Source organism: Pelophylax lessonae (genome assembly GCF_965119305.1).
Source record: "Pelophylax lessonae genome assembly, chromosome: 1".
Classification (NCBI taxonomy): domain Eukaryota; kingdom Metazoa; phylum Chordata; class Amphibia; order Anura; family Ranidae; genus Pelophylax; species Pelophylax lessonae.
In genome coordinates this window covers 353,956,233-353,982,041 of record NC_138768.1, presented here as the reverse complement: position 1 = coordinate 353,982,041, position 25,809 = coordinate 353,956,233, and the positions used below count along the sequence as shown (strand labels likewise).

General features: G+C 44.9%; 1 protein-coding gene across 2 annotated transcripts in view; it reads right to left on the bottom strand.

The window, feature by feature from the left end:
- The window catches only part of LOC309557387 (uncharacterized protein), a gene marked incomplete at its 3' end in the record, with an annotated part of 146,257 nt that extends 120,789 nt beyond the window's left edge, over nt 1-25,468 (bottom strand). Inside the window, exons 1-3 of one of the 2 annotated variants that reach the window (XM_082260098.1) lie at nt 25,370-25,468; nt 2,771-5,693; nt 1,943-2,051 (exon numbers count right to left, since the gene is read on the bottom strand). In XM_082260098.1, the coding sequence (XP_082116224.1) occupies nt 1,943-2,051; nt 2,771-5,693 (3,032 nt within the window). In that variant the 5' untranslated portion in view covers nt 25,370-25,468. Of the gene's footprint in view, nt 1-1,942; nt 2,052-2,770; nt 5,694-25,369 lie in introns of those variants that run through there. The other variant, XM_082260099.1, reaches the window with a different exon arrangement.
- Between the last annotated feature and the right edge of the window lie 341 nt (nt 25,469-25,809).

The following is a 25,809-nucleotide window of genomic DNA, read 5'->3' as shown; positions in this document are numbered from 1 at the left end:
TTGTGGTTCAGACAGATGCGTCAAATGTGGGTTTAGGAGCTGTACTGTCCCAGATTATCAAGGGGAAAGAACACCCTGTTATGTACCTCAGCCGAAAGTTGAAGGCCCATGAGGAGAATTATGCCACCATTGAGAACGAGTGTTTGGCAGTGAAATGGGCTTTGGATTATCTCCGGTACTACCTCCTGGGTAGACAGTTTGAACTGGTGACAGATCATGCCCCATTAAAGTGGATGGCACAGAACAAGGAGACCAATAGGAGAATAAATAGGTGGTTCCTTGCCCTCCAGGAATTTAGTTTTGTGGTAACGCATCGCCCCGGTGTTAAAATGGGGAATTCAGATGGTTTGTCCCGAGTGCATGCGTGCCTGGCAACCTGTGTCCCAACTCTAGGGTTGAAACAAGAGGGGGGGGGGGTACGTGACAGGAAGTCAGGTAAATCTGTGGGTGTTGTCACAGACGAGAGATTTGACGAGAGCATTTCTTTCTTGTTTAGACAATTCACCAATTACTATCAGGTGTCGGCTGCAGAGGTAGCCAGAAAGGTTTAAGGACGTTGGAAAGCTTCAGCTATTCAGAATGAGGCAATTAAGGCCTCTATAACTTATCCAGAGGATGACTACTGATTGCTGCATCCTGAGGCTTTGTGCGTTAAGGAGAGCAGTGAGACTGAGAGAAGGTGAGGTGGTGTTGACTTTTTCTGTGTGAAAAGAAAACAAATAATCTATTGGTTTTCTGCTGTATGACCAGCAGTGTCTGCCCAGCAGTAGGTTGGTACAGACTCCATAGGTAGGTTTCTGTGTTGTGAAGGTAGACGCCCCAAGTGGCCAGGGTTTATTTTATGTTTTGTTTGATTTATGCTGTTTGGATGCTTGCACTTGTTTCCAGCAAACTGGAAGAATAAACCATATACCGTTGTTTTCAACCACTCCTCGGCTGTCTCTCTGTGTAGCGAACCCACCCAAGGGGTCACCCACACCCGCTACCGAGCTAACCCCTTACAATATATATATACTGTATATATATATATATATATATATATATATATATATATATATATATATATATATATATATATATATATATGTACACAGGGTTGGCCCAAGACATTGTGCTGCCTGGGTCCAAGAATTAAATGCTACCTCACCCCCCCCCCTCCCAAAAAAAATTCATGCCCACCAACAGGCTCCCACATCCATTATTTATATCATGGTAACTTAAACTAAAATAAAATGTATCAGGAAGTCAGATTTACATGCAACAGCAGCTTGTCTATATGCAGAATTATTTAGGGTCTGCATTGTGGGGGGCTAAGGGGCTACAAAAAAACAGTGACAACTTTATTAAATATAAAGTTTAGAAAATTTTATATATACTGTTATCTTCTACCATACCTCACCACCGGACCGGTCCACCAAACACCCACTGTCTGTCCCCCTTTCACTCCTGTGTCCGCCACCCTAGAAGATCCAGCCTGCCCTGCGTGAGATGGATTGCGCTGATGTCTGACGTCATTGCCCACATCATAATACAACGAGGGACGTTCCCCGGAGGAGACGCTCTACCTCCTCCTACTCATCAGTTTGCACTATGGGCGGCAGTATGAGATGAAATGCTGCCCGTAACATGCCGCAAACTGATGACACACAAAACTGCTGAAAAAAAAAACTCTTGGGCATCAATTTGCTGTCCCTCTCAAAGTGCTGCCTGGGTCCAGCGGGACCCATGGTAGGGCCGGCCCTGTATGTACAGTATATATAAACAGTATATGCAACACATTTCGGGCTTTTTTAGTTGGGTTAAGAAAAAATGTATGATGTATCCTATTCCATTGCAACCATTCAGACTGAATCTTTCAGTGATATGTCTTCAAGTACTGAAATCTGATTGGTTGTCAGGACTAAGGATTTTGCTAGCACTAGAACAAAAAAATGAGGCAAACCTTGGTCTCAGCTCTCCATGTGTGTATGAGGACCATGCAATACTGGACTTCTCCCAATACCTCTTAGGACCTTTTGATGACTTTTCTGGGGTGTTTTGCTGCTTTCTATCTAAAATGTGTAATAATAATAATTAGAAATTAAAATATATATTCATTGTGCTCACTGTCTACCTATAGTTCAATATGTTCGACTATTTTAGCTAAAGATGCCATTTAATCACCAGTTCACCTAAAACTAAAACTGGAACACCAAATGGCATTAACCGAAGAACACAATTATTCAACAACCAAACGTTTGATTTAATTTATTAAACATAAAATGTACTGTACAATCAAAACACTCAGTCCCTTAAAATTTAGCCATTTAAAATAATGTTGTTATATGTTTTTATACTGCTTTCATATATAGAATGAAACCAAAGTATGATATTAGAAGATTATTGTAAGTACAATAAAATAAACATGTGAAATTTAAATTTACAAGCCTGGTCTTACATTTTTTCAGTTGTATTAAAAATACCCATTACAAAAAAAATATTGTGGCTAAATGAATAAAGAGGTAGAGGGGTGTTTTTCACCTAGCAAAATGTATGTTCTGAACATTAGTGAATAAGGTGAAGCTGTATTCATTTTGAATTCCCAGTCAAGCTGTAGAAAAAAAAAATCTGGCTTTTTAAAATTTCCCCTACACATGATTGGGTATTTAAAACTAACACAGCCTTGCCGTATATACTAACATTTCCTTTGCAAAATGAATTACACTTTTCAGAGTGAAAAGCCTCTATTCCTTCAGAAAATCAAATCTAGTATCTTCAACTTATGGTTTACCTATTGAATTCTTTAGTTTGGAAACAGTCTCATAATTATTCACATTGGATCCTCTAAATTGTCTATTAGACCTCCGTGGTTGATCAAAGTGAGATGTATAAGGTTTTACTGAATGGCTGTTTGCTTGAAAAAACTCTATTCCACCTTCATCACCATTGTTTGTGGCATCTGTCTTGGTTGTGTAATAGTTATTTATTCCACTATTTATTTGATGCTTGGATAACTCTTCATAAGACTCATCTTCACTAGATATTCCACAAGAGTGGTCACCTTGAAAAGATTTACTTTGTTTCTCCATCTTCTGAACTTTAATCATATCCAGCTGTTTCACATAATGGAAATATTTCTCAAGTACACTGCCATCACTGTCAGAAACATCCGAGTTGTCTTCCCAACAAACTTTGGTTTTCCCTTCTCTATCCATTTGGTTCACTGTGGGGATTTTATCAAGACCTTCAAATGTCCCATCACTAAAACTTAAAACGTCATCCAAGAGTTTTCCATGTGCAGTTGTTGGCCTTGGTAAATCATTTGTAGTGTCTGGTTTCGGTCCCCTGTCATTCCCCAAAACTGAACCACACTCTTCACACCAACTTGTTTTGGTGGTATTCGAAAAATTGCACACAGTGCACACTCTGTATGTTCTTGGTGTCGAATCCTCAAACAGATTCCTTTCCTTGTAGTTCCTGTTTGATGAAGAATGTATCCTACCAAGGGCATGATTTGACACCGATATCACTGGGTCATCTCCAGTACCCAAATCCTTTCTTACTAAGAATGTTCTATTTGTGCTCGATCCATCTTTTTCTAATACATGTGTTTTCTGCTCTGTTACCTTCTGATGCTGTGCAAGATTTTCCAAAAGAGCATGTAGTCTTTCTGTATCAAGGCTGGACTCCGATGAGCTAGCATCATCTTCTTTGATAACAAATGTATGTTTTGCCATATCATTTGATTCTACAATTCCCCTGTTTCCCATGCTGCAATTCCACTGGCTCCCAAATAAATCTTCATCATCACTACAATCTTTTCCCTTAAAATCAACAAACTCATTTAGCAAATTATCATAGCTTTTGCTGTTTAAAGGTTTGATATATTTATAATCTCTGTGGTCACTTTCAGATGAAGGTGACACAGCTCTGTCACTGTAATTAGAGGTCTGCAATTTAGGAGAAAAGACATGTGTCGTTTCTTTTGTTCTGGAAACATTATTAAAATCAGATTTAGGTTTTAACAGGTTTCTTGGACTTTTTGACATACGTGATTGCTTTGATTCTTTCATGCTATGATTAGTAGGAGCTTGCTTTTTGATGTTACAGTTCTCAGACTCCAGTTCTGGATCCTTTTTTAATGTACGGCCTCTAGAAATATCATTTACTTCTATGGACTTATCCACTGTTCTAGGAGTTTTATATGATTGAAAAGCTGAGTTTTTTTTATCCAAAGTACTCTGTAGACCATCTCCCACATCAGAGAAAAGCAATTCATCTCCTACATTGCACTTCTTCAGGAATTTTTTTGCCCACGTCATTACATGTTGAAGCTTTTCAGATTCTGGAACAGACATATCATCCAAAAGACCCTTGTCTAAATCAGAAGCGAAACTACTTCTAAGAAGACTCCGGTAAGTAGAATTTCCATTAGTTTCCACCTCTGGTTCTAACTTAAGGTGATTGTGAACAGTAAAGTGAGTAGAGTTTGCATTCGTTTCCACCTCTGGTTTTGACTTAAGGTGACTTTGTGGACTATGGTGAGTAGAGTGTCCATTATTTCCCACCTCTAGTTCTGACTTAAGCTGACTTTGAATACTATGGTGAGTAGCGTGTCTATTGGTTTCCCTGTCTGGTTCTGATTTAAGGTGACTATGAAGACTATGGTGAGTAGAATGTCCATTAGTCTCCACCTCTGCCTCTGATTTAGGGTAACTATAAAGACTATGGTGAGTAGAGTGTCCATTATTTTCCACCTCTAGTTCTGACTTAAGCTGATTTTGAATATTGTGCTGAGTAGCGTGTCTATAAGTTTCCCTGTCTGGTTCTGATTTAAGGTGACTATGAAGACTATGGTGAGTAGAATGTCCATTAGTCTCTACCTCTGCCTCTGATTTAGGGTAACTATAAAGACTATGGTGAGTAGAGAGCCCATTAGTTTCCATCTCTGGTTCTGACTTAAGGTGACTCTGAAATAAAGGATCCTGACTCTTTGCTTTTTCAAGTATAGGATAGTAAGAGGGAGAGATCATAATTGACACTTCTTTGCACTCTTGCTGAGAATCTTGAGTGACAGTTACTTTGCTTTTTTCATTTTCTTGTGCTGGTTGCACAATATGCTGACTCAGTGGTATATTATTAGTTTCTTTTGATGTTGTTTGTAGAGCAGTATATTGATTATCTGGACGTTCCTCAAGCTTTAATTCATCTAGGCTTTGCTGTGCCCCATGTGAAATAATTGATTCAGAAACAGACTTTTTTAAAGCTAATTGCAAGTTATTGGGCTCCACTTCTTTTGGAGCTGGGGGCAGGTGTTGTTGAACTGTAAGCTCTACAGTGCTTTTATTTGCTGATTCTGTTCCTTGAATTTCATACTCAGTAGATACCGCAGTCCTTGCTTCTACTGGTTGCAGAATTGCTTCTTCACGAGGGGTCTGGGTCTGGGCATTGTCACTTTTCTGGACATCAAATTTTGTAGAAGTCCGTTTTTGTTTTAAAGTAGGTGCAGAAAGACACCTGCGTGGTGTTTGGCTTCTCGTAGGTTGATGGTTTTTGTGGGAGCGGGGCGTTTCTCCTGCCCTGGATAACAAGCTTTGGGAACTGTTTCCACAGAAGTAATTAAGTCTTTTGGCTCGGAGAAATTTCAGATTACTAGTTCTTGGTGTGTCTACTGTACCAGTAACACTATCAGGCATTGCAGGTGACTGTTCCATCTGAAAAAAATATAGAGAAAATTGAAAATCCATACAAACGTAAAATACAACAGAGATAAATTTATTTACATACAAATGGGTGTAGGGCAGGAAACCACAAAGACACATATAATGCCTGAATACTTTTTTGAGGTCTGTGAATGTGTAATCATCACCAATCACCCTAATGTGTCTAATATTTTTATTTTCTGTAATTCCCAGCTCCATTGAATGGCCATAATGGGGTATTTTTCCTTAAATGCCTCAATCAGTAAATGACCACATTATGGCTACTAGATGGACCTAAAGCTCATAGGAACTTAACAAATTAGAAATATTATGGGTACTGTTCATAATGGCTATGCAAATGATTCATCCACACAGTGATTTTTATAATAATTAGTTAACCACTTCAGCCCTGGAAGGTTTTACCCCCTTAATGACCAGGCCATTTTTTGCGATTTGGCACTGCGTTATTTTAACGAAAAATTGCCCAGTTGTGCGACGCTGTGCCCAAATACAATTGACGTCCTTTTTTTCCCCACAAATAGAGCTTTCTTTTGGTGGTATTCGATCACCTCTGCAGTTGTTAGATTTTGCTCTATAAACAAGAAAAGAGCAACAATTTTGAAAAAACGCCATATTTTTTACTTTCTGCTATAAAACATTCTCAATAAAAATGTAAATAATCTAATTTTTTTATCAGTTTAGGCCAATTTGTATTCTGCTATATATTTTTGGTAAAAAAAATCCCAAAAAGCGTATTTTAATTGGTTTGCGCAAAAGTTATATCGTTTACAAACTACAGGATAGATTTTTGGACTTTTTATCTTTTTTTGTTCTTATTAGTAATGGAGGCGATCAGCGATTTGTAGCGGGACTGCGACATAGCGATGGACAGTTCAGACCCCTAACTGACATTTTTGACACTTTTTGTGGACCACTGACATTAATACAGTAATTAGTGCTAAATAATATGCACTGTTACTGTATAAATTACACTGGCAGGGAAGGGGTTAACACTGGGGGTGATCAAAGGGATTAGTGTATGCCTGTTGGTGCATACTCACTGTGGGGGGGGATTCTGTGACAGGCACAGAGAGATCAGGGTTTCAGCTTAGCTGACACTAATGATATTTCCCTGCCTGTGTGACAGAAGACTCGCCTGCCTTGTTTACATAAGCAGGCGGGCCTTCTGTCAGTTTCTCTGACGATCGTAGGAGGCCGGCAGCAATTGCCGCTACTCCTCCCGTGGCCCGCCTCCCGCTGTGTCTAAATTTTGCGCAGCCGAACCGCCCTGCCGCAGTACATCTGCTGTGGGCAGTTGGCAAGCGGTTAAACCAGTGACACTAACAAGGCCACAGAATGTTTTTTTTTTTAACTGGAGCTCAAGGCAAATAGCTAAATACACAATTGATATAGAACATATATATATATATGTTTACTATTTGACATGCCAAATATTTCACATGCTGCTAATGGCTAGATCAGGCATCACATTCACTTAACCACATCTCTGGTGTTGGCTATGCTCATGTCCACTGAAGCAATCAATTTTATCAGCAGCAGAAATGCTGCACACTGAGATGTCAAATAACATTCTTCCTTTAATAAAGTGATTCTAAAGGCTTGATTTTTATTTTTTAGAAATAACATACATATGATACTTATTAAAGAGGAAGTAAATGTCCATCTTTAAGTTTTACCCATAATAAGGCTTACCTATAGGTACTGTAAATATCTCCTAAGCATGCACCGTTTAGGAGATATTTACTGTACGTGCAGCCAGTGACATCACTGGTGCATGCACTCTGAAGGAACGGCCACCAGTGCCGTTTCTTCTGAGCCCTGTGCCGTGACTGGAGTCGATGAACCCGGAAGGAAGACCACCTGAAGATAAATGCAGTCTCCAGCAATGAGTTCGCATTGCTGGAATGCTTCTTTTTGTAAGTTTCACATAATGTGCTAGTATGCAAAGCACTATGCCTTTGCCTTGCAGGTAAGAAAAAAAAAGTGCAGCGGATTACAACCGCTTTAACCCCTTCACACCGATGGAACGCAAATATGCTGCCTCAGCTTCAGGGGGTTGTACTTGGGTGATACCCGCAGCTAGAGGCATCACCCCGGTACCGTTGTTTAGAGCCGGCGGTTGGCTTTCTTGTAATGACAACCAATGCGGCTGAGTAGCTGTCTGATTGTCATTACAAGGAGGGGGAGAGGACAACCCTCCCCCCTCCCGCAACCTTCTGAGGCTCACGCTGGTCTCCCGTACCATCGGGAGACCTGAGCGACCAGCCAACACGTCCACCGGCTAGCCAAAGACCCGAGCAAAGCTGGGTTCGGCTCTGATCGGGTTATCGATGTAAAAACCCGGAATCGATGTTCTGACATCACTTCCGGGTACTGGAGCCTTAAAGGCACCAGATTTAAAAAAATAAAATAAAAATGACAGCATTCAAAACAGCCAAACTTGGCATTTTTAATGCTTTTAAGTGCAGAGGAGCGTTGCGAACGCATACGCAAGTCGGGCCCGCATATGTAAACGGTCTTCAAACCACACATCTGAGGTATAGCTGCGATTGATAGAGTGAGCAATAATTCTAGCTTCAAACCTCCTCTATAACTCTAAGCTGGTACCCGGTAAAAAAATTTTAAGCGTCACCTATGGAGATTTTTAAGTAAAGTAGTTTGTCGCCAATCCACGAGTGTGTGAAATTTTAAAGCATGACATGTTAGGTATCTATTTACTCAGTGTAACATCATCTTTCACATTATACAAAAAAAATGGCCTTACTTTACTGTTTTGTTTTGTTTTATTCATGAAAGTGTATTTCTGCCCAAAAAATTGCATTTGAAAGACCGCTGCGAGATAAAATATTGCAACGATTGCCATTTTATTCTCTGGGGTCTCTGCTAAAAATATATATATATAATGTTTGGGGTTCTAAGTAATTTTCTGGCAAAAAATACTGATTTTAACTTGTAAGTGACATATGCCAGAAAAAGGCTTAGGCTCCAAGGGGTTTAAGACTAATAGAACGAGGGGCCATTGGAAGGCACAATGGATCCTCCATAACCCCACTAGTACACCAGTGTCACGTCTAAAACTTCTATGTAATGAAGTCTATGAAAAAATACTTGATGTGCAGTTCATGGACTTTATGGGCACAACCACACCAATTATATTAAAATACTAAATATTTGATGCACAATAAAAAGCTTAAAACTGTTAACATTAAAAACATAGTAGTATTCTGCACCATATGTTAGTGAGGGTGGTGGTCCAAATATAACGATAATATGTAATATGTATTGTTGGATTAACCACTTACCGCCCGCCCGCCATCATATGACGGCGGGACGGTGCGGCTATTATCCTGGGCGGCCGTCATATGACGTCCGCCCATTCAAGCAGGGCAGGCGCGCGATCGCGGGCGCGCCGCCGTGCACTGCCGGTGTCGGCGTGTCCCCGGGACACAGCCGGTCACCGGCAGGGGGGAAACAGCCAATAGGCATGGCTGTTTCCCACGTGATCGGCTGTGTTCCAATGACACAGCCGATCACAATGGAGGTGCCCGGGAGATGACCGCGCATGCGCGATCGGGAGCGCGCAGCGCGGTCATGTCGGTGGCACTGTGTTCCATAGGAACACAGCTGTCACCGGCGGTAGTAAACAGTCACTGACAGTGACTGTTTACTATGTGATCGGCTGTGAATCCATTCACAGCCGATCACAAAATGTAAACAAAGAGCAGTAACTCACTGTTACTAGCTCTTCTCCCCTCATACAGTTTCCAGTGTGAGGGGAGAAGAGCTAGAAACATTGAGTTACTGCTCTGTACCCCTGTAAAAAGCACACCAATAAAGGTCCCCACACACAGTCCTCAGCCCCCCCCCAATGTCCCCTGTCACCCAACAGTCACCTCATCAGTGCCCAGAAATTGACACCCATAACGTTCACATGTGAGAGTAGCAAACGCAGGCAGAATAACCGCGATTCTGCCCGCGATCCGGAAATCATTGCAAATGGCGGGACGCCTGTGCGCTGCCCGTGATTTGCAATAGCACCCCAAACGCTGTGCGATGTTGCCGCCATTTCCGTCTGCCGAATCGTGCAAACATCGCATGACGCCCAAAAAAGGTACAAGAGTTTCTTTGGGGCGTCATGCGTTGTTTGCGTGATGTTACCTCGATTCGGCAGACGGAAATCGCTGCAACATCGCACAGCGTTTGGGGTGCTATTGCAAATCACAGGCAACGCACAGGCGTCCCGCCATTTGCAATGATTTCTGGATCACGGGCAGAATCGGAGTGATTCTGCCCATGATCGCTACGCTCACATGTGAATGTAGCCTAAAGTTCACCGGTCACCAGAGACTGCCATCAGTACCGCCGTGCACCGTCACCTGTCACCCATCAGTGACCATCGCCCGTCACCTGTCACCCCATCAATCACCGTCACCTGTCACGCCATCAGTCATCGTCACCTGTCACCCCATCAGTCACCGTCATCTGTCACCCTATCAATCATCGTCACTTGACACCCCATCAGTGATCGTCACTTGTCACCCCATCAATCATCGTCACATGTCACCCCGTCAGTGATTGTCATCTGTCACCCCATCAATCATCGTCACTTGTCACCTCATCAATCATCGTCACCTGTCACCTCATCAATCATCATCACCTGTCACCCCATCAGTCATCGTCACCTGTCACCCCATCAGTCATCGTCACCTGTCACCCCATCAGTCATCGTCACCTGTCACCCCATCAGTCATTGTCACCTGTCACCCCATCAGTCATCGTCACCTGTCACCCCATCAGTCATCGTCACCTGTTTGCCATATACATGCAATCACTTACTGACCGCCTAACGACTTTATGCGTTGGCCATTAAAAGCTAAATACTGGAGTTATGGCAGCAGATAGCCCCCATAACCCCGGTATTTTTTGAAACGGCGGGCGGTCGGCTTTCAGATAAGGGTGGTCCCAGTGGCGGATTCGCCGCGGAATTACCCTTATGGTGCAGAGGAAGAGGTGCCCCCCCCCTCCTGCCGCGTCCCAGACGTTTTCCCAGCTTACCGGACCCGCCGGCAGCGGGGAAAACTATCCGGTCCCGGATCCTCAGAGACAGGAAGTCGAGTGAGGGCAAGATGGCCCTCACTCAACTCTATGGTCTTGGAGGACCGGAGCTACATCAAAAGACGTTGCCTAGCAACCGGTTTAAAGGGCCGCTTTTTTTTTTTTCCTCTTTCAACAATTTTTTTTTTTTTTCTTTTTTAGTGTAGTTGTGAGGTGTGAGGTCTTTTTGACCCCAGATCTCACAATAAAGAGGACCTGTCATGCCTATTTCTATTACAAGGGATGTTTACATTCCTTGTAATAGGAATAAAAATGATCAAAACATTTTTTTTTTTTAAACTGTGTAAAAATAAAAAAATAATAAATAAAATAAATAGGAAAAAAAAAATTAAAGCGCCCTGTCTCCGTTAGCTCGCGCACAGAAGCAAACGCATACGCAAGTCCCGCCCACATATGTAAACGGTGTTCAAACCATACATGTGAGGTATCGCCGCGATCGGTAGAGCGAGAGTAATAATTTGAGCCCTAGACCTCCTCTGTAACTCTAAGCTAGTAACCTGCAGAAATTTTTAAAATGTTGCCTATGGGGATTCTTAAGTACCAATGTTTGGCGCCATTCTGTGAGCATGCGCAATTTTGAAGCATGACATGTTGGGTATCTAATTACTCGGCGTAAAATTATCTTTCACATTATGGAAAAAAATTGTGCTAAATTTACTGTTTTCTTATGTTTTAGTTAAAAAAAGTGAATTTTTTTAAAAAAAAAACGCATTTGGAAGACTGCTGCGCAAATATGGTGTGATAAAAAATATTGCAACAATCTCCATTTTATTCTCTAGGGTCTCTGCTAAAAAAAAATATATAATGTTTGGGGGTTCCAAGTAGTTTTCTAGCAAAAAAAAATGATTTTAGCTTGTAAACACCAAGTGTCAAAAATAGGCCCAGTCTTAAAGTGGATAAATGGACAACTTTGTGTAAAGCGCTACTTGGATGTTAGGCTTATGTATGTGGCCAGGCTGTGAAAAAGTGTTACACATGTGGTATCGCCATACTCAGGAGGAATTGCAGAATGTATTTTGGGGTGCAATTTTTGCTATGTACATATGCAATATATAATATTGCATAAATGGACAGCTTTGTGTAAAAAAAAATGTGTTTTCATTTTCTTTCCACATTTTCCAAAAACTTGTGGAAAAAAATGACATATTCAAAAGACTCATTATGCCTCAAAAATTATACGTTGGGCTGTTTGCTTTCTAAAATGGGGTCATTTTATGGGGGTTTCCATTGTCCTGGTGCTCCAGGGCCTTCAAAAGTGCGATAGGTTGTCAGGAAATTATATGTGTAATTTGTGCTCCTAGAATGCCGGACGGGGCTACTTGGATGTTAGGCCTCTGTATGTGGCCAGGCTGTGAAAAAGTCTCACACATGTGGTATCGCCATACTCAGGAGGAGTAGTAGAATGTGTTTTGGGGTGTAGTTGCAAGTATACATGTGCTGTGTGAGAGAAATAACCTGTTAATACGGCAATTTGTAAAAAAAAAAAAAAAAAAATCTTCATTTTGCAAAGCATTGTGGGGAAAAATTACAACTTCAAAAAACTCACAATGCCCCTTATTAAATACCTTGGAATGTCTACTTTCCAAAAAGGGGTCATTTGGGGGGTATTTGTACTTTCCTGACTTTTTAGTGTCTCAAGAAATGAGATAGGCCTTCAGTATATCAGGTGTGATCAAGTGTGATCAATTTTCAATGATTCGCACCATAGCTTGTGGACTCTATAACTTTCACAAAGACCAAATAATATACACTTACTTGGGTTATTTTTACCAAAGATAAATAGCAGTATATATTTTGGCCAAAATTTGTGAAGAAAAATTACTAATTTGCAAAATTTTATGACAGAAACAAAGAAAAATGCGTTTTTTCACAATATTTTCAGTCTTTTTTTATTTATAGCACAAAAAATAAAAAACCCAGTTTTGATCAAATACCATCAAAAGAAAGCTCTATTTGTGTGAAAAAAAGGACACAATTTTTGTATGGGTACAGTGTTACATGACTGAGTAATTCTCAGTCAAAGTGTGAGAGCGCTGAAAGCTGAAAATCGGTCTGGGCAGGAAGGGGGTGAAAGTCCACTGTAGGCAAGTGGTTAAAGACAGAAAGTCTAAATCGATAGGGGGCTTCACTAACCCTTTACATAGAGCTAAAAAAATATTGAGCTGCGCCAAATGGAAATTTTGGTGCCGAAACTGAAAATGCAGGATGTACTTGCCCGAAAACCAAAACCGACGTTTTTTAAAAAAAAATATATTTTTCTATATAAAATTGTATTATATTCGACTTTTGAATTAATATCAGTAATTTAAATGTGAATTTATTGTTGGCCATTATTGGCACCTTTAGCATAAGAAAAGCTCCAGAAAAATGTATCCCTTTAAATTCTATGTATGTCGTCACACTAGTCCGTTGCGCTTCCGTTTGTGGTGTTAAAAAATCTTACTTGCTGCATTTTTAGACAGTTAGAAAAAACAGCAAAAAGGCATCTCCCTGTTGAAATGCATTGAAAACGCAGTAAGAACGCATCTAAAACGCACCGTTACATTTTTTAATGCGGTTTTTGAGTCACATGACCTATGAAAAACAAACCATAAGCACAGTAAAAAGGTGGCAAAATCGCTATAAATTCGCCAGGAATTTGTGTTAAAAATCGCTGCAAATTCACGGTAAAATTGTTGCATATTGGTAGCAAAATTGTGCCATTAGGAACCTTTTTCTCTTATTGGCAAAATGTTGATAACACCGCCAATATGTTTCAGCAGTGAAATTTCGGTGCATCCCTAAAAAATATCATACCTTTGCACAGAGCAGCCCGACCCTCCTTCTCTCGGGTCCCCCGTCAGTGCCCCTGGCCCCCCTCTTCCGCTTAGTGACCCCATAGCAAGTGGTTTGCTATGGGGACACTCCTGCAAGCTCTCTCCTGAGCTGTACTCTCAGTGTCCATAAGACACACAGAGCAAGGATTGGCCCCACCCTCCATTCCCTCCTCGCTGGCTGTGATTGACATCAGCAGGAGCCAATGGCTCCCACTGCTGTGTCTGAGCCAATGAGGAGGGAGAGAGCCTCTGCTCTCACGCACATCGCTGTATTGAGATCGTGCTCAGGTGAGTATTTAGGGGTGGCTGGGGGGGAGCTGCTTCCAGGTTTTTTTTCCCTTAATGCATAGAATGTATATATATGGTAAAAACCTTCTGCCTTTAGAACCACTTTAAATTAGCCAGCAGGAACAGGTTTTATTCTGACAAGTTTTGCACTAGACACAGCACTTTCCCAAACAAGAAAACGATGTGCCTAGCGCAAAACATGTCAGAATAGAACCTGTTCCTGCTGGCTAATTGAATTCATATAAATAATTCACAGCACTGTACAATCATTCATACATGTGTTGTAATTGACTTACCTTTCCATGGCTTCATAGACAGGCATGTGACAACTTTGTCAACTCTTTACCTGCTCTCTGAATGAAGCATGGTCATTACCACCCCCAGGGATGTGGCAGAGAAAGAAGCAAAACTAAACTAGAAAACAATGATTTTTCTGGTTGTGTGATGTAATAGAAATGTCTGGAATCGTGCAGTACAGGAACACTCTAGCTCAGGGGTGTAAAACTCCATTTCATCACGGGCAACATCAGCATTATGGTTGCCCTCAAAGGGCCGGTTATATCTGTAGGATTAGATGTCCAGAGCACTCCATGTCCTGGGGGGCAAAGAGGAGCCTTTCTACAGCTGCACAGAGGAGTGCAGGATCTGGCAAAAGAGTTCTGTCCTCTCTGCTGTCGACTAAAGAGACAAGGTGGGGGCAGAGACAAGGGGGGTGCTGCAGCTGCAGGAAAGGTGGGAGGGCACATGAAATGGCCTGGGGGTCCGTATTCGGCCCGCAGGCCTTGTGTTTGACACCTGTGCTCTAGCTAAATCACATTTAGTTTGCTAAAACACAGGTTATCATTAAAAAATTGCCATCTTTTTCTAATAACCAATATTTTATTATTTGTTGCGCCACTGTGTTACCAATATATTAAAATGCTGTGCTCCATTCCATAACACATGGCCACCTCTTCAGCTGCTGACACCATGGTCCTCCACAATCCCTCTGCACTCATATACTCTCACAAAAGTGCTGAGCTGTGAGAAAAAGCGAACTGCGCATGATTGGGTGGGAAGGGAGCCCAGGACTGTACATTCACAGACTTATTTAAAAATTTTCGGTGATTAACCTCCTTGAATGTGCCACATCCGTTAGTACATAGAAAGTGTAAACTTCCCCTTGGTTGGGACTATAGGCACTTAAATTATAAATAAAACTACATTGTATATAAAATATTCATTTTATTGTGTACAAAATTAAAAAAATTTTACAAAATATACATGGAATGCAAAGCTACGAGAACACCAATGTATAGGATATAGGGCTTGACGCTCTTTAACCGATGCGTCATAGCTATGATACATATCACATCATAGCTATGATACCTATCACACCCCTGAGGAAGGAGCTACGATAGCTCTGAAATGCGTCGGTTGAAGGACATCAATCCCTATATCCTATACATTGGTGTTCTCGTAGCTATGCATTCCATGTATATTTTGTAAAAGGTTTTTAATTTTGTACACAGTAAAATTAATATTTTGTATACAATGTAGTTCTATTTATAATTGAAGTGCCTATAAAGTCCCAACCAAGGGGAAGTTTACACAGTCTAATCACAGAATTTTAGGTCTGGCTTCCTGCCATCTGTGGGAAATATTGGGGAGGACAATGATGTTAGAACCTGAAGAGATGGACCTATGTTAGGAGACTGGAGCATGGCATTTTGATATACTAGGGACATTGTAGTGCACGGGGAGGTTTTTGGAAAAGCGTAACGGTAAACTTTAGCTGGCCATACATGGATTGAAATGTGGCTGATGCAGCAGGGACAGTCCCTCCGCTGTCAGAATGCAATAGCACAGCAGGGGGGGGGGGGATTTCCCCTTCCACCTTGGATGTGTGTATAGGGGAATCGGCCTACTGGCTGAACGAAAAAAAAAAAAAAAAAACGGAACCCTGTGTGGCTGGCTTTACCCCCTTAAGCTTCATTCACACCATACATGCAGAAGAACTGACGGGAACATTGCGCATGGCCATGATTTTCAGCTGGGCTGTCATGGCTCCCAGGTGTGGCTGTTGAGACTGGGGAGTCTCCCCACTGCACTCAAGAAGAGGGTTCTCATTGGGCGGTGGAGGAAACCCAGCCAGGGGCTCACTCAGGCCTGTATCTACCCCAGAAAGGCAGATTCTGCCACACAGCATTCTGGGAGTGGGTATAAGTCTGAGGGGGGCACATGACGCAGCATCTTTTGGGGGGAAGCAGAGTCCCGGGAGGGATTGTACGTCTGTCTCCCCTCCTGTCAGAGGAATCGGATGTCCCAGGCGGCTTGCCTGAGGGGAGAGAGGGCTGAGCTGAGCTGCAGAGAGGATCCAGTGTGCAGAGGACCAGTGGAGCAGAGAGGGGTCAAGTTTCAGGAAAGCATTCCCAGTTCATGAGTACTGCAAACTGCCCCTGGGGGTCTGCCTAGTGAGAGGGGACCACTCCGGTGAAGGTCTGAGGGATCCAGGAGCTAGCTAGCCAGTGTAGGAGCAAGTGTAAAGGGGTGCCAGTGTTGACCCTGAAGAGTAAAGGGGTGCCAGTGTGTGGACCCTGAAGCGTAGAGGGGGTGCCTGTCACGGAACCATGAACCAGACGTACAACAACAGATAAGTGAAAATAAGAAAGCTTTATTGAAAAACAAGCTATAAAGCAAAAGTCCAAATGGATGGCGAAACCGATGCAGAATCTTTGCGAAGCCAGGGGACAGGAACCAGCAGGGTAGTCAGACGAAGCCAGGATCAGGAACCAGCAGGGTAGTCAGACGAAGCCAGGATCAGGAACCAGCAGGGTAGTCAGACGAAGCCAGGAACAGGAACCAGAAGTAGCAGCAGTCTTAGTAGCATGTGAACACAGGAGGACCAAGCAGGGAACTGAAGCCACAGACCTCCTATATATATGAGCTAGGTATCCAGCTCCTCCCAGTGGGAAGGAGGAGCCGCAGGGTGGGAGGCTACAAGAAACCCAGAAACCAAGATGGCCGCCAGCACATGTCAAACGAAGGAGGACAGCAAGAAGGTAAGACCATGACAGTACCTCCCCCTCAAGGGCCCCTCCTCCGCGGAGTAAAGAACGGTTTCTGAGGGAAGCGTGCGTGGAAGGCTCGGAGCAAGGCAGGAGCATGGACATCTGCGGAGGGAACCCAGGAACGCTCCTCTGGACCATAACCACGCCAATGAACCAAAAACTGCACCCGACCGCGGACCAGGCGTGAGTCCAGGATATTGCTCACCTCATACTCCTCACGATTGCCCACTCGGACCGGACGAGGCCGAGGAACCGAGGAAGTGAAACGATTACACACCAGAGGCTTCAACAGGGAGACATGAAACACGTTGGAGATCCGCATGCCAGGGGGAAGCGCAAGGGCATAGGCTACCGGGTTTACCCTGCGAAGCACTCGGAAGGGACCAACGAAGCGAGGCGCCAGCTTGGGAGTGGGCACTCGAAGGTTGAGGTTGCGGGTGGACAACCATACACGGTCTCCGGCCTGGTAGGAAGGAGCAGGCGCTCGTCTGCGATCAGCCTGGAGTCTCTGGCGCTGCGCAGAGACCTCAAGGGACTTCTGGATCTGTACCCAAGAAGCACGTAGGACGGAAAGGTGATCCTCCACAGCCGGAATATCCTGGGGAGAGAATACCTCCGGTAACACGGCAGGTTGGAACCCATAGTTGGCCATGAAGGGAGACGTCCCAGAGGAAGAGTTCACCGCCGTGTTCCTGGCAAACTCAGCCCAAGGCAGGAGGTCAACCCAATTGTCTTGGTGATCGGAGACATAGCAACGAAGGAATTGCTCCAAGGCCTGATTGGAACGTTCTGCGGCCCCATTGGACTGAGGGTGGTAGGCCGAGGAGAAGGAGAGATGAATCCCCAACTGGGAGCAAAAGGCGCGCCAGAACCTGGACACAAACTGACTCCCCCGATCCGACACAATCTCCTTGGGCAAACCGTGCAACCGGAAGACCTCCCTGGCAAAAATCGTGACCAACTCCTGTGCAGAGGGTAACTTCTTGAGAGGAACACAGTGACACATTTTGGAAAACCGATCCACAATCATGAGAATGACCGTATGGCCTCGGGATGCAGGGAGGTCCACAATGAAATCCATCCCCAGGTGTGACCATGGGCGCTCCCCGGTGGCTAAGGGTTGCAGAAGGCCCAACGGAAGGTGCCGAGGGGACTTACTCTGGGCACAAACGGAGCATGCCGCTACATATGCGGCGATGTCGGAACGTAGGGAAGGCCACCAGAACAGACGTGAAACAGCCCAGGACAGCTGATTCTTTCCAGGATGCCCCGCGGTCTTGGAGTTATGGTAGGTTCGCAACAACCGAGTGCGCAACTCCTCAGGCACAAAACATCTGCCGTTGGGTCTCCCAGAGGGAGCACCAGATTGAGCCGCCAAAATCTGCTCACCCAGGGGAGAGGTCAGGCTGGTGCGAATGGCAGCCAGGATCTGATTCGGAGGTATGACTGAAGTCGGAATCGACTCCTCCCTGGACAGGTCGGAGTACTGCCGTGATAAGGCATCAGCCCTGATGTTCTTGGAACCGGGTAGGTAGGAGACCACGTAATTAAAACGTGACAAGAACAGAGCCCATCTGGCCTGACGTGGTGTCAATCTCTTGGCCTCAGAGAGGTAGGTCAGATTCTTGTGGTCCGTCAGGATGAGGACCGGAACCACCGAACCCTCGAGCAAGTGCCTCCATTCTTTAAGAGCCTGCACGATGGCCAATAACTCCCTGTCACCAATCTGGTAGTTGCACTCCGCGGAAGACAGTTTCCGGGAGTAAAACCCACAAGGAAGCAGAGGACCCTCTGGTGTTCTACGCTGAGACAGAAGGGCGCCTACTCCCGTCTCAGACGCGTCCACCTCGAGGACAAAGGGCAACCCAGGGTTGGGATGCGACAGAATCGGAGCCGACACAAAGGCGGACTTTAGAGCCTCAAAAGCTCGGATGGCCTCGGGCGGCCAGACCTGGGAATTACTGCCCTTCCTGGTCAGATCCGTGAGAGGCTTGGCTAGCATGGAAAAGTCCCTGATGAACTTCCGATAATAATTGGCGAAGCCCAAAAAGCGCTGCAGGGAGCGAAGACCACTGGGCTGGGGCCACTGTAAGACAGCCGAAACCTTCTCAGGATCCATGGAGAACCCCTCAGCGGAAATGATGTAACCTAAGAAGGTTACCTGGGATCGGTGAAATTCGCATTTCTCAAGCTTACCGAACAGCTTGTTCTCTCGTAACCGTTGCAACACTCGTTTGACATCCAGAATGTGGGTCTCCATGGACTCAGAATATACCAAGATGTCATCCAGGTAAACCACCACACACTGCTGCAACAGGTCACGGAAAACATCGTTGATGAATTCCTGAAAGACTGCGGGCGCATTGCACAGCCCAAAGGGCATAACCAAGGATTCATAATGACCGGTCCTGGTGTTAAACGCGGTCTTCCACTCATCGCCCGCCTTGATCCTTATGAGGTTATATGCCGCCCTCAGGTCGAGTTTGGTAAAGACCGTGGCCCCTTTAAGGCGATCGAACAGCTCGGAAATCAAGGGTATCGGGTAAGCGTTCTTGATCGTGATGCGATTGAGACCCCTGTAATCGATGCACGGCCTCAACTCACCGCCCTTCTTTTTCACAAAGAAAAATCCAGCCCCTGCCGGGGACGAGGATTTGCGAATGTGTCCACGTGAAAGCGCCTCCCTCACGTACTCCTCCATGGCCTCATTCTCCGCTACCGACAGTGGATAGACTTTGCCACGAGGAGGAACGGCACCAGATTGTAACTCGATGGCACAATCGTATGGGCGGTGCGGAGGTAGGGCAACCGCGCGCACCTTATCGAATACATCCCGGTACTCCTCGTATTCAGGGGGCAACAGAGAGTCCGAGGAAGTACACAGCAACTTGACAGGCCCATGGATGCAACTAGCCCCACACTGCGGTGACCACGAGAGGATCTCGGCCGATCTCCAATCGAAAATCGGATTATGCTTCTGGAGCCAGGGGTACCCCAAGACCACCGAGTAGTGTGGAGACGAAATAACCTGGAAGCAGACCGACTCTCTGTGGACGGCACCAATGGCTAACCCCACTGGAAGGGTCTCATGAGTCACGTGTGGCGGCAGAAGGGGTCTGTCGTCTATCGCCTCAAGAGCCAGAGGAGAACCTCGAGCCTGCAGAGGAATGGAATTGGCGGCAGCGAACACACTATCAATGAACAAACCACCAGCACCAGAGTCCACCAACGCCTGGGTCGTCACCGAGCCCCCGACCCAGGAAAGGACAACAGTGATCAGTGGTTTGTCAACACGGGAAACCGGGGACGAGGAGACTCCACCCAAGATCTGCCCCCGACAGGATCTCAGGTGCGAGCGTTTCCCTGGACGGTTCGGACATGCCAACCGAAAATGCCCACCGAGACCACAGTACATGCATCGGCCCTCGCGTCTCCGGAGTACCCTCTCCCCCTCGGACAGGCGAGCAAACCCCAGCTGCATGGGTTCACCCCCAGACAAGTCATCCCCAGGAGGCGTGGGAGGAGAGGGAGGCACGGGTGGGACAACAAAGGTAGGCGCCAATCTGTTAGGAGGCCTCCGCAGACTCTCCTTAAAGGAAGGTCTCTCCCTGAGTCTGGTGTCAATCAAAATCAGGAAAGAAATAAGAGACTCCAGCTCCACTGGTAGGTCCTTAGCTGCAACCTCATCCTTCAAGGCATCCGAGAGACCATGAGAGAAAGCAGCGACCAGAGCCTCATTATTCCAGCCCACCTCTGCTGCCAGGGTACGAAACTCAATGGCGTATTCAGCTACGGATCGTGAACCCTGTCTGATGGACATAAGGAGCTTCGCAGCAGAGGCAGCACGAGCCGGCACATCGAATACCTTCCGAAGAGAAGCAACAAAACCGGAAAACTCGGCAACCACCGGATTGTTGTTCTCCCATAAAGGGCTGGCCCAGGCCAAGGCCTTGTCCGAGAGCAGCGAGATTAAGAAGCCCACCTTTGATCTCTCAGTAGGAAAGGCATGTGGCAGCAACTCGAAATAAATGCCCACCTGGTTAAGGAAACCTCGGCACTGAGTTGGCTCTCCCCCAAAGCGCTGTGGAAGGGGGGCAGAACCGGACATACCCCGAAACACCGCAGGCGCAACAACAGGTGTCGGGGTAGACTCTGGCGCAACAACCGGAGCGGCAGTAGGAGCAGACCCAGGAGCGACAACCGACCCATCGGCAACGGGAGCGAAATGAACCGTGCGTTCAAGCAGGGTTTGCAACGCCACGGCGAACTGACCCAACAGGTGATCCTGCTGATCAAGTCTGGCAACCAGCGTGGGTAGTGAGGATGGCCCTGCACCGTCAGAATTCGTGACCTGTGGTACAGTGCGTTCAAGCAGGGTTTGCAACACCACGGCGAACCGACCCAACAGGTGATCCTGCTGATCAAGTCTGGCAACCAGCGTGGGTAGCGAGGATGGCCCTGTACCGTCAGAATTCATGGCTTGGTCCTAATGTCACGGAACCATGAACCAGACGTACAACAACAGATAAGTGAAAATAAGAAAGCTTTATTGAAAAACAAGCTATAAAGCAAAAGTCCAAACGGATGGCGAAACCGATGCAGAATCTTTGCGAAGCCAGGGGACAGGAACCAGCAGGGTAGTCAGACGAAGCCAGGATCAGGAACCAGCAGGGTAGTCAGACGAAGCCAGGATCAGGAACCAGCAGGGTAGTCAGACGAAGCCAGGAACAGGAACCAGAAGTAGCAGCAGTCTTAGTAGCATGTGAACACAGGAGGACCAAGCAGGGAACTGAAGCCACAGACCTCCTATATATATGAGCTAGGTATCCAGCTCCTCCCAGTGGGAAGGAGGAGCCGCAGGGTGGGAGGCTACAAGAAACCCAGAAACCAAGATGGCCGCCAGCACATGTCAAACGAAGGAGGACAGCAAGAAGGTAAGACCATGACAGTGCCTAGTGAGAGGACCCTGAAGTACAGAGGGGGCGCCAGCGGTTGGGCCCTGAAGTGTTAAAAGTGTACAGCGTGCAGTGTATAGTGTTGAGAGTTGCAGTAGCAGTATACAGAAGCTACCTCAGTCAGGAAAGACTGGAGGGAGCAATGTTTGGGACTTTTGAGCTAACCAGAGCATCAGAAGTCAGTTCTCAGTACAGTCCAGGACGTTTGAGCTAACCAGAGTATCAGAAGTCAAGTTCAAGTACAGTACAGCAAGTCAGTGTTTTTCAAGCGCCAGCAAGTGTTGGTCGGCATCCAGCCGGCGTTAAGACAGCGCTGAAAGGCATTTTTCTCCAAAGTGTCCCATTTGTACCAAGTTGAGCCAGAGGAGTATCCCACTCTTCCCCTTCTCCAATATCAAATAAGCAAAACAAAGCAAAGATGCCGGATTGGTCCTTGACTCAAATCTCACACTTGGGTATTCAGCTTAAATGGGCTGAAGGTGTCACCGGTAACAATGGCAGACCCACATCAGGCCCAATGCCTGGAATTTCTGCTACATATATATTATCGGCCGATATGGTCTAAAAGACCCCAAACTCCTCCTTTGCACTTTAAAGCATTCAAAACACCAAGTTTGGCTGTTTTGAATGCTGTCATTCTCTTTTATCTGGCGCCAGACAGTACCCGGAAGTGATGTCACTCATGACATCGCTTCTGGGTTTTTGCATGGAGACCCGATCAGAGCCGAATGTGGCTTTGATCGGGTCTGCAGCGGCCGTGCAGGCTTGTTTCCCAGGTCACGCGGAGGGTGGCGGGGGGGGACGTCCCCTCCCGCTACTTGTAATGATAGCCGAGCAGCTTCTCAGCCTCATCAGCTGTCATTACAAGACAGCTGACCATAGGCTATGGTCTAGCTGCAGGCATCACTCCAGTACAAGCACTTTCCCGAAATATTGGCAATATCAGTCACCTTGGTGGCCGATTCTGATATATTGGGGAAAGTGCATATCAGCCCTCGATATATCGGTTTATCTCTAATATATATATATATATATATATATATATATATATATATATATATATATATATATATACACACACACACACACAGATGCATCTCATATAATTGGAATATCATCAAAAAGTTAATTTAATTCAGTATTTTAATTCAAAATGTGAGACTCATACATATAGATGCGCTACACACAGAGTGATGTATTTCAAGCATTTTTTTTATTTAATTTTAATGATTACTGCTTGCAGCTAGTGAAAACCCAAAATTCAGTATCTCAGAAAATTTGAATATTACATAAGACCAATAAAAAAAAGGATTTTAATACAAAAAAGTTGGCTTACAGAAAAATATGTCCATGTACAGTATAGTATGCACTCAATGCTTGGGGCTTCTTTTGCATGAATTACTGCATCAATGCGACGTTGCATGGAGGTGATCAGCCTGTGGCACTGCTCAGGTGTTATGGAAGCCCAGGTTTCTTTGATAGTGGCTTTCAGCTCATCTGCATTGTTGGGTCTGGTGACTCTCATCTTCCTCTTGAAAATACCCCACAGATTCTCCATGAGGTTTAGGTCAGGTGAGTTTGCTGGCCAATCAAGCACATACCAAGCACAGGTGCCAAGTCCTGCTGGAAAATTAAATCAGCATCTCCATAAGGCCCCTTTCACACAGGCTTTTCAATCAGGTCCACCTGTCAGTTTTTCAGGCGGACCTGATCGGATGCTCTATGTACCTCTATGGAGCAGCGGATGTCAGAGGTGATATGTCCGCTGACACCTGCTGCTATCCAATCCGATGTGGTCCGTGAAATCCAGACGGATGGAAACATTATTTTCCATCTGTCTGGAGGATTGGAACAGATAGGATCAGATGAAAACGGACAGAAACGGACTGCAAAGTAAGCGGAGACAGAGCTATCATCTGCCTACTCAGTCCGCCAGGCGGAAAGCCAGTGTGAAAGGACCCTAAAGCTGGTCAGCAAAGGGAAGCATGAAGTGCTCTAGAATTTCCTGGTAGAGGGCTGCGCTGACTTTGAACATGATCAAACACAGTGGACCAACACCAGCAGATGACACGTCTCCCCAAATCATCACCGACTATGGAAACTTCACATAGGACCTCATGCAACTTGGATTCTGTGCCTCTCCATTCTTATTCCAGACTCTGGGATCTTGATTTCCAAATGAAATGCAACATTTTCCACAGTCTGTATTGATTTGGGGAGACATGTCATCTGCTGGTGTTGGTCCACTGTGCTTTACTAAGTCCCAAGTCAGCGAAGCCCTCTACCAGGAAATTCTAGGTCATGTAATGCTTTCCTCTGCTGACCAGTTTAATGGAGATGCTGATTTCATTTTCCAGCATGACTTGGCACCTGCCCACACTGCCAAACGACCAATACCTGGTCAAATAATCATGGTATCACTGTGTTGATTGGCCAGCAAACTCGCCTGACCTAAACCCCATAGAGAATCTGTGGGGTACTGTCAAGAGGAAGATGAGACACCAGACCCGACAATGCAGATGAGCTGAAAGTCGCTATCAAAGCAACCTGGGCTTCCATAGCGCCTCAGCCATGCTACAGGCTGATCGCTTCCATGCCATGCAGCATTGATGCAGTAATTCATGCAAAAGGAGCCAGACCAAGTATTGAGTGCATACTATACTGTACATGGACATACTTTTCAGTAAGTCAACATTTCTGTATTTAAAATATCCTTTTTTATATTGGTCTTATGTAATATTCAAATTTTCTGAGATACTGAATTTTGTGTTATCACTAGCTGTAAGATATAATCCTCAAAATTAAAAAAATAAAATAAATAAATAAATGCTTGAAATATTTCACTCTGTGTGTAACTCATCTATATAAAATAAGAGTTTCACTTTTTGAATTGCATAACTGAAATAAATGTACTTTTTGATGATATTCTAATTTTACAAGGTGCACCTGTGTGTATGTATATATATATATATACATACACACAGTATATAAAGATATATATATATATATAGAGAGAGAGAGGGAGAGATATATAGAGATATGTATACATATCTATACATATATATTTTTTTTTCTAACCCCTCCGGGGTGATGTTTTATTCCTCATTCTAGGGTCCTCTACCAAAAAATATATATATATATATATATATATATTCCTCCCCACACCATGTATATATATATTAGATTGCACTCCATTACCAAAAGGGTGAAAAAGAATCCTTTTCATTATAAAGGTACAATAAGAAAGAAGGGGAAGTACATGAAGGGAGCCATGAGTTGATCTATGATAGCCCCTTCCCAGGCCATTGGTGATAAATAGTGATTGTACACAGAGATAAAGAAGACAGAAGCAGCAGTCTGCCCACCATAGACATCGCCCTCCCTTCTCCTGACAGATGAGGAGCCCGCTGTGGACATACCTTCCTTCCTCCCCGCACTCTCACCTGTCTCGCTCCAGAGGACAGCACGCACACAGAACCTGGGAGCTCAGAGTCACCATGGCAACCCGGACGCTAAACACTGGCTGTGTCTAGGCAGAGCGCAGGCGCGTTGTTTGGGAAGACGCCTGGAGAAGAGTGACGTCGGCACAACCTCCCTGGTCACATGACGAGTAGCTCCTAGAACCACTGACTTGCTGATTGTACCAGGGGTTGGTACAGGATTGTCTTCTTATGGATTATCTAAGGGAACACGTGTGCTACCAACCACAGTGTGTACCAAGCAGGAGCTCATTATCTTAATGTGACACTAAACAATATCATTGTCTTACAAACATGTATTTACACATCCACTGCCTAATGGACATTTCTTATTGTGTATTTCTGTCTCCTTATAACATCCACAGTGAGCACCTAGACCTCTCCTTTTCCTTCCTCGCTTGTAT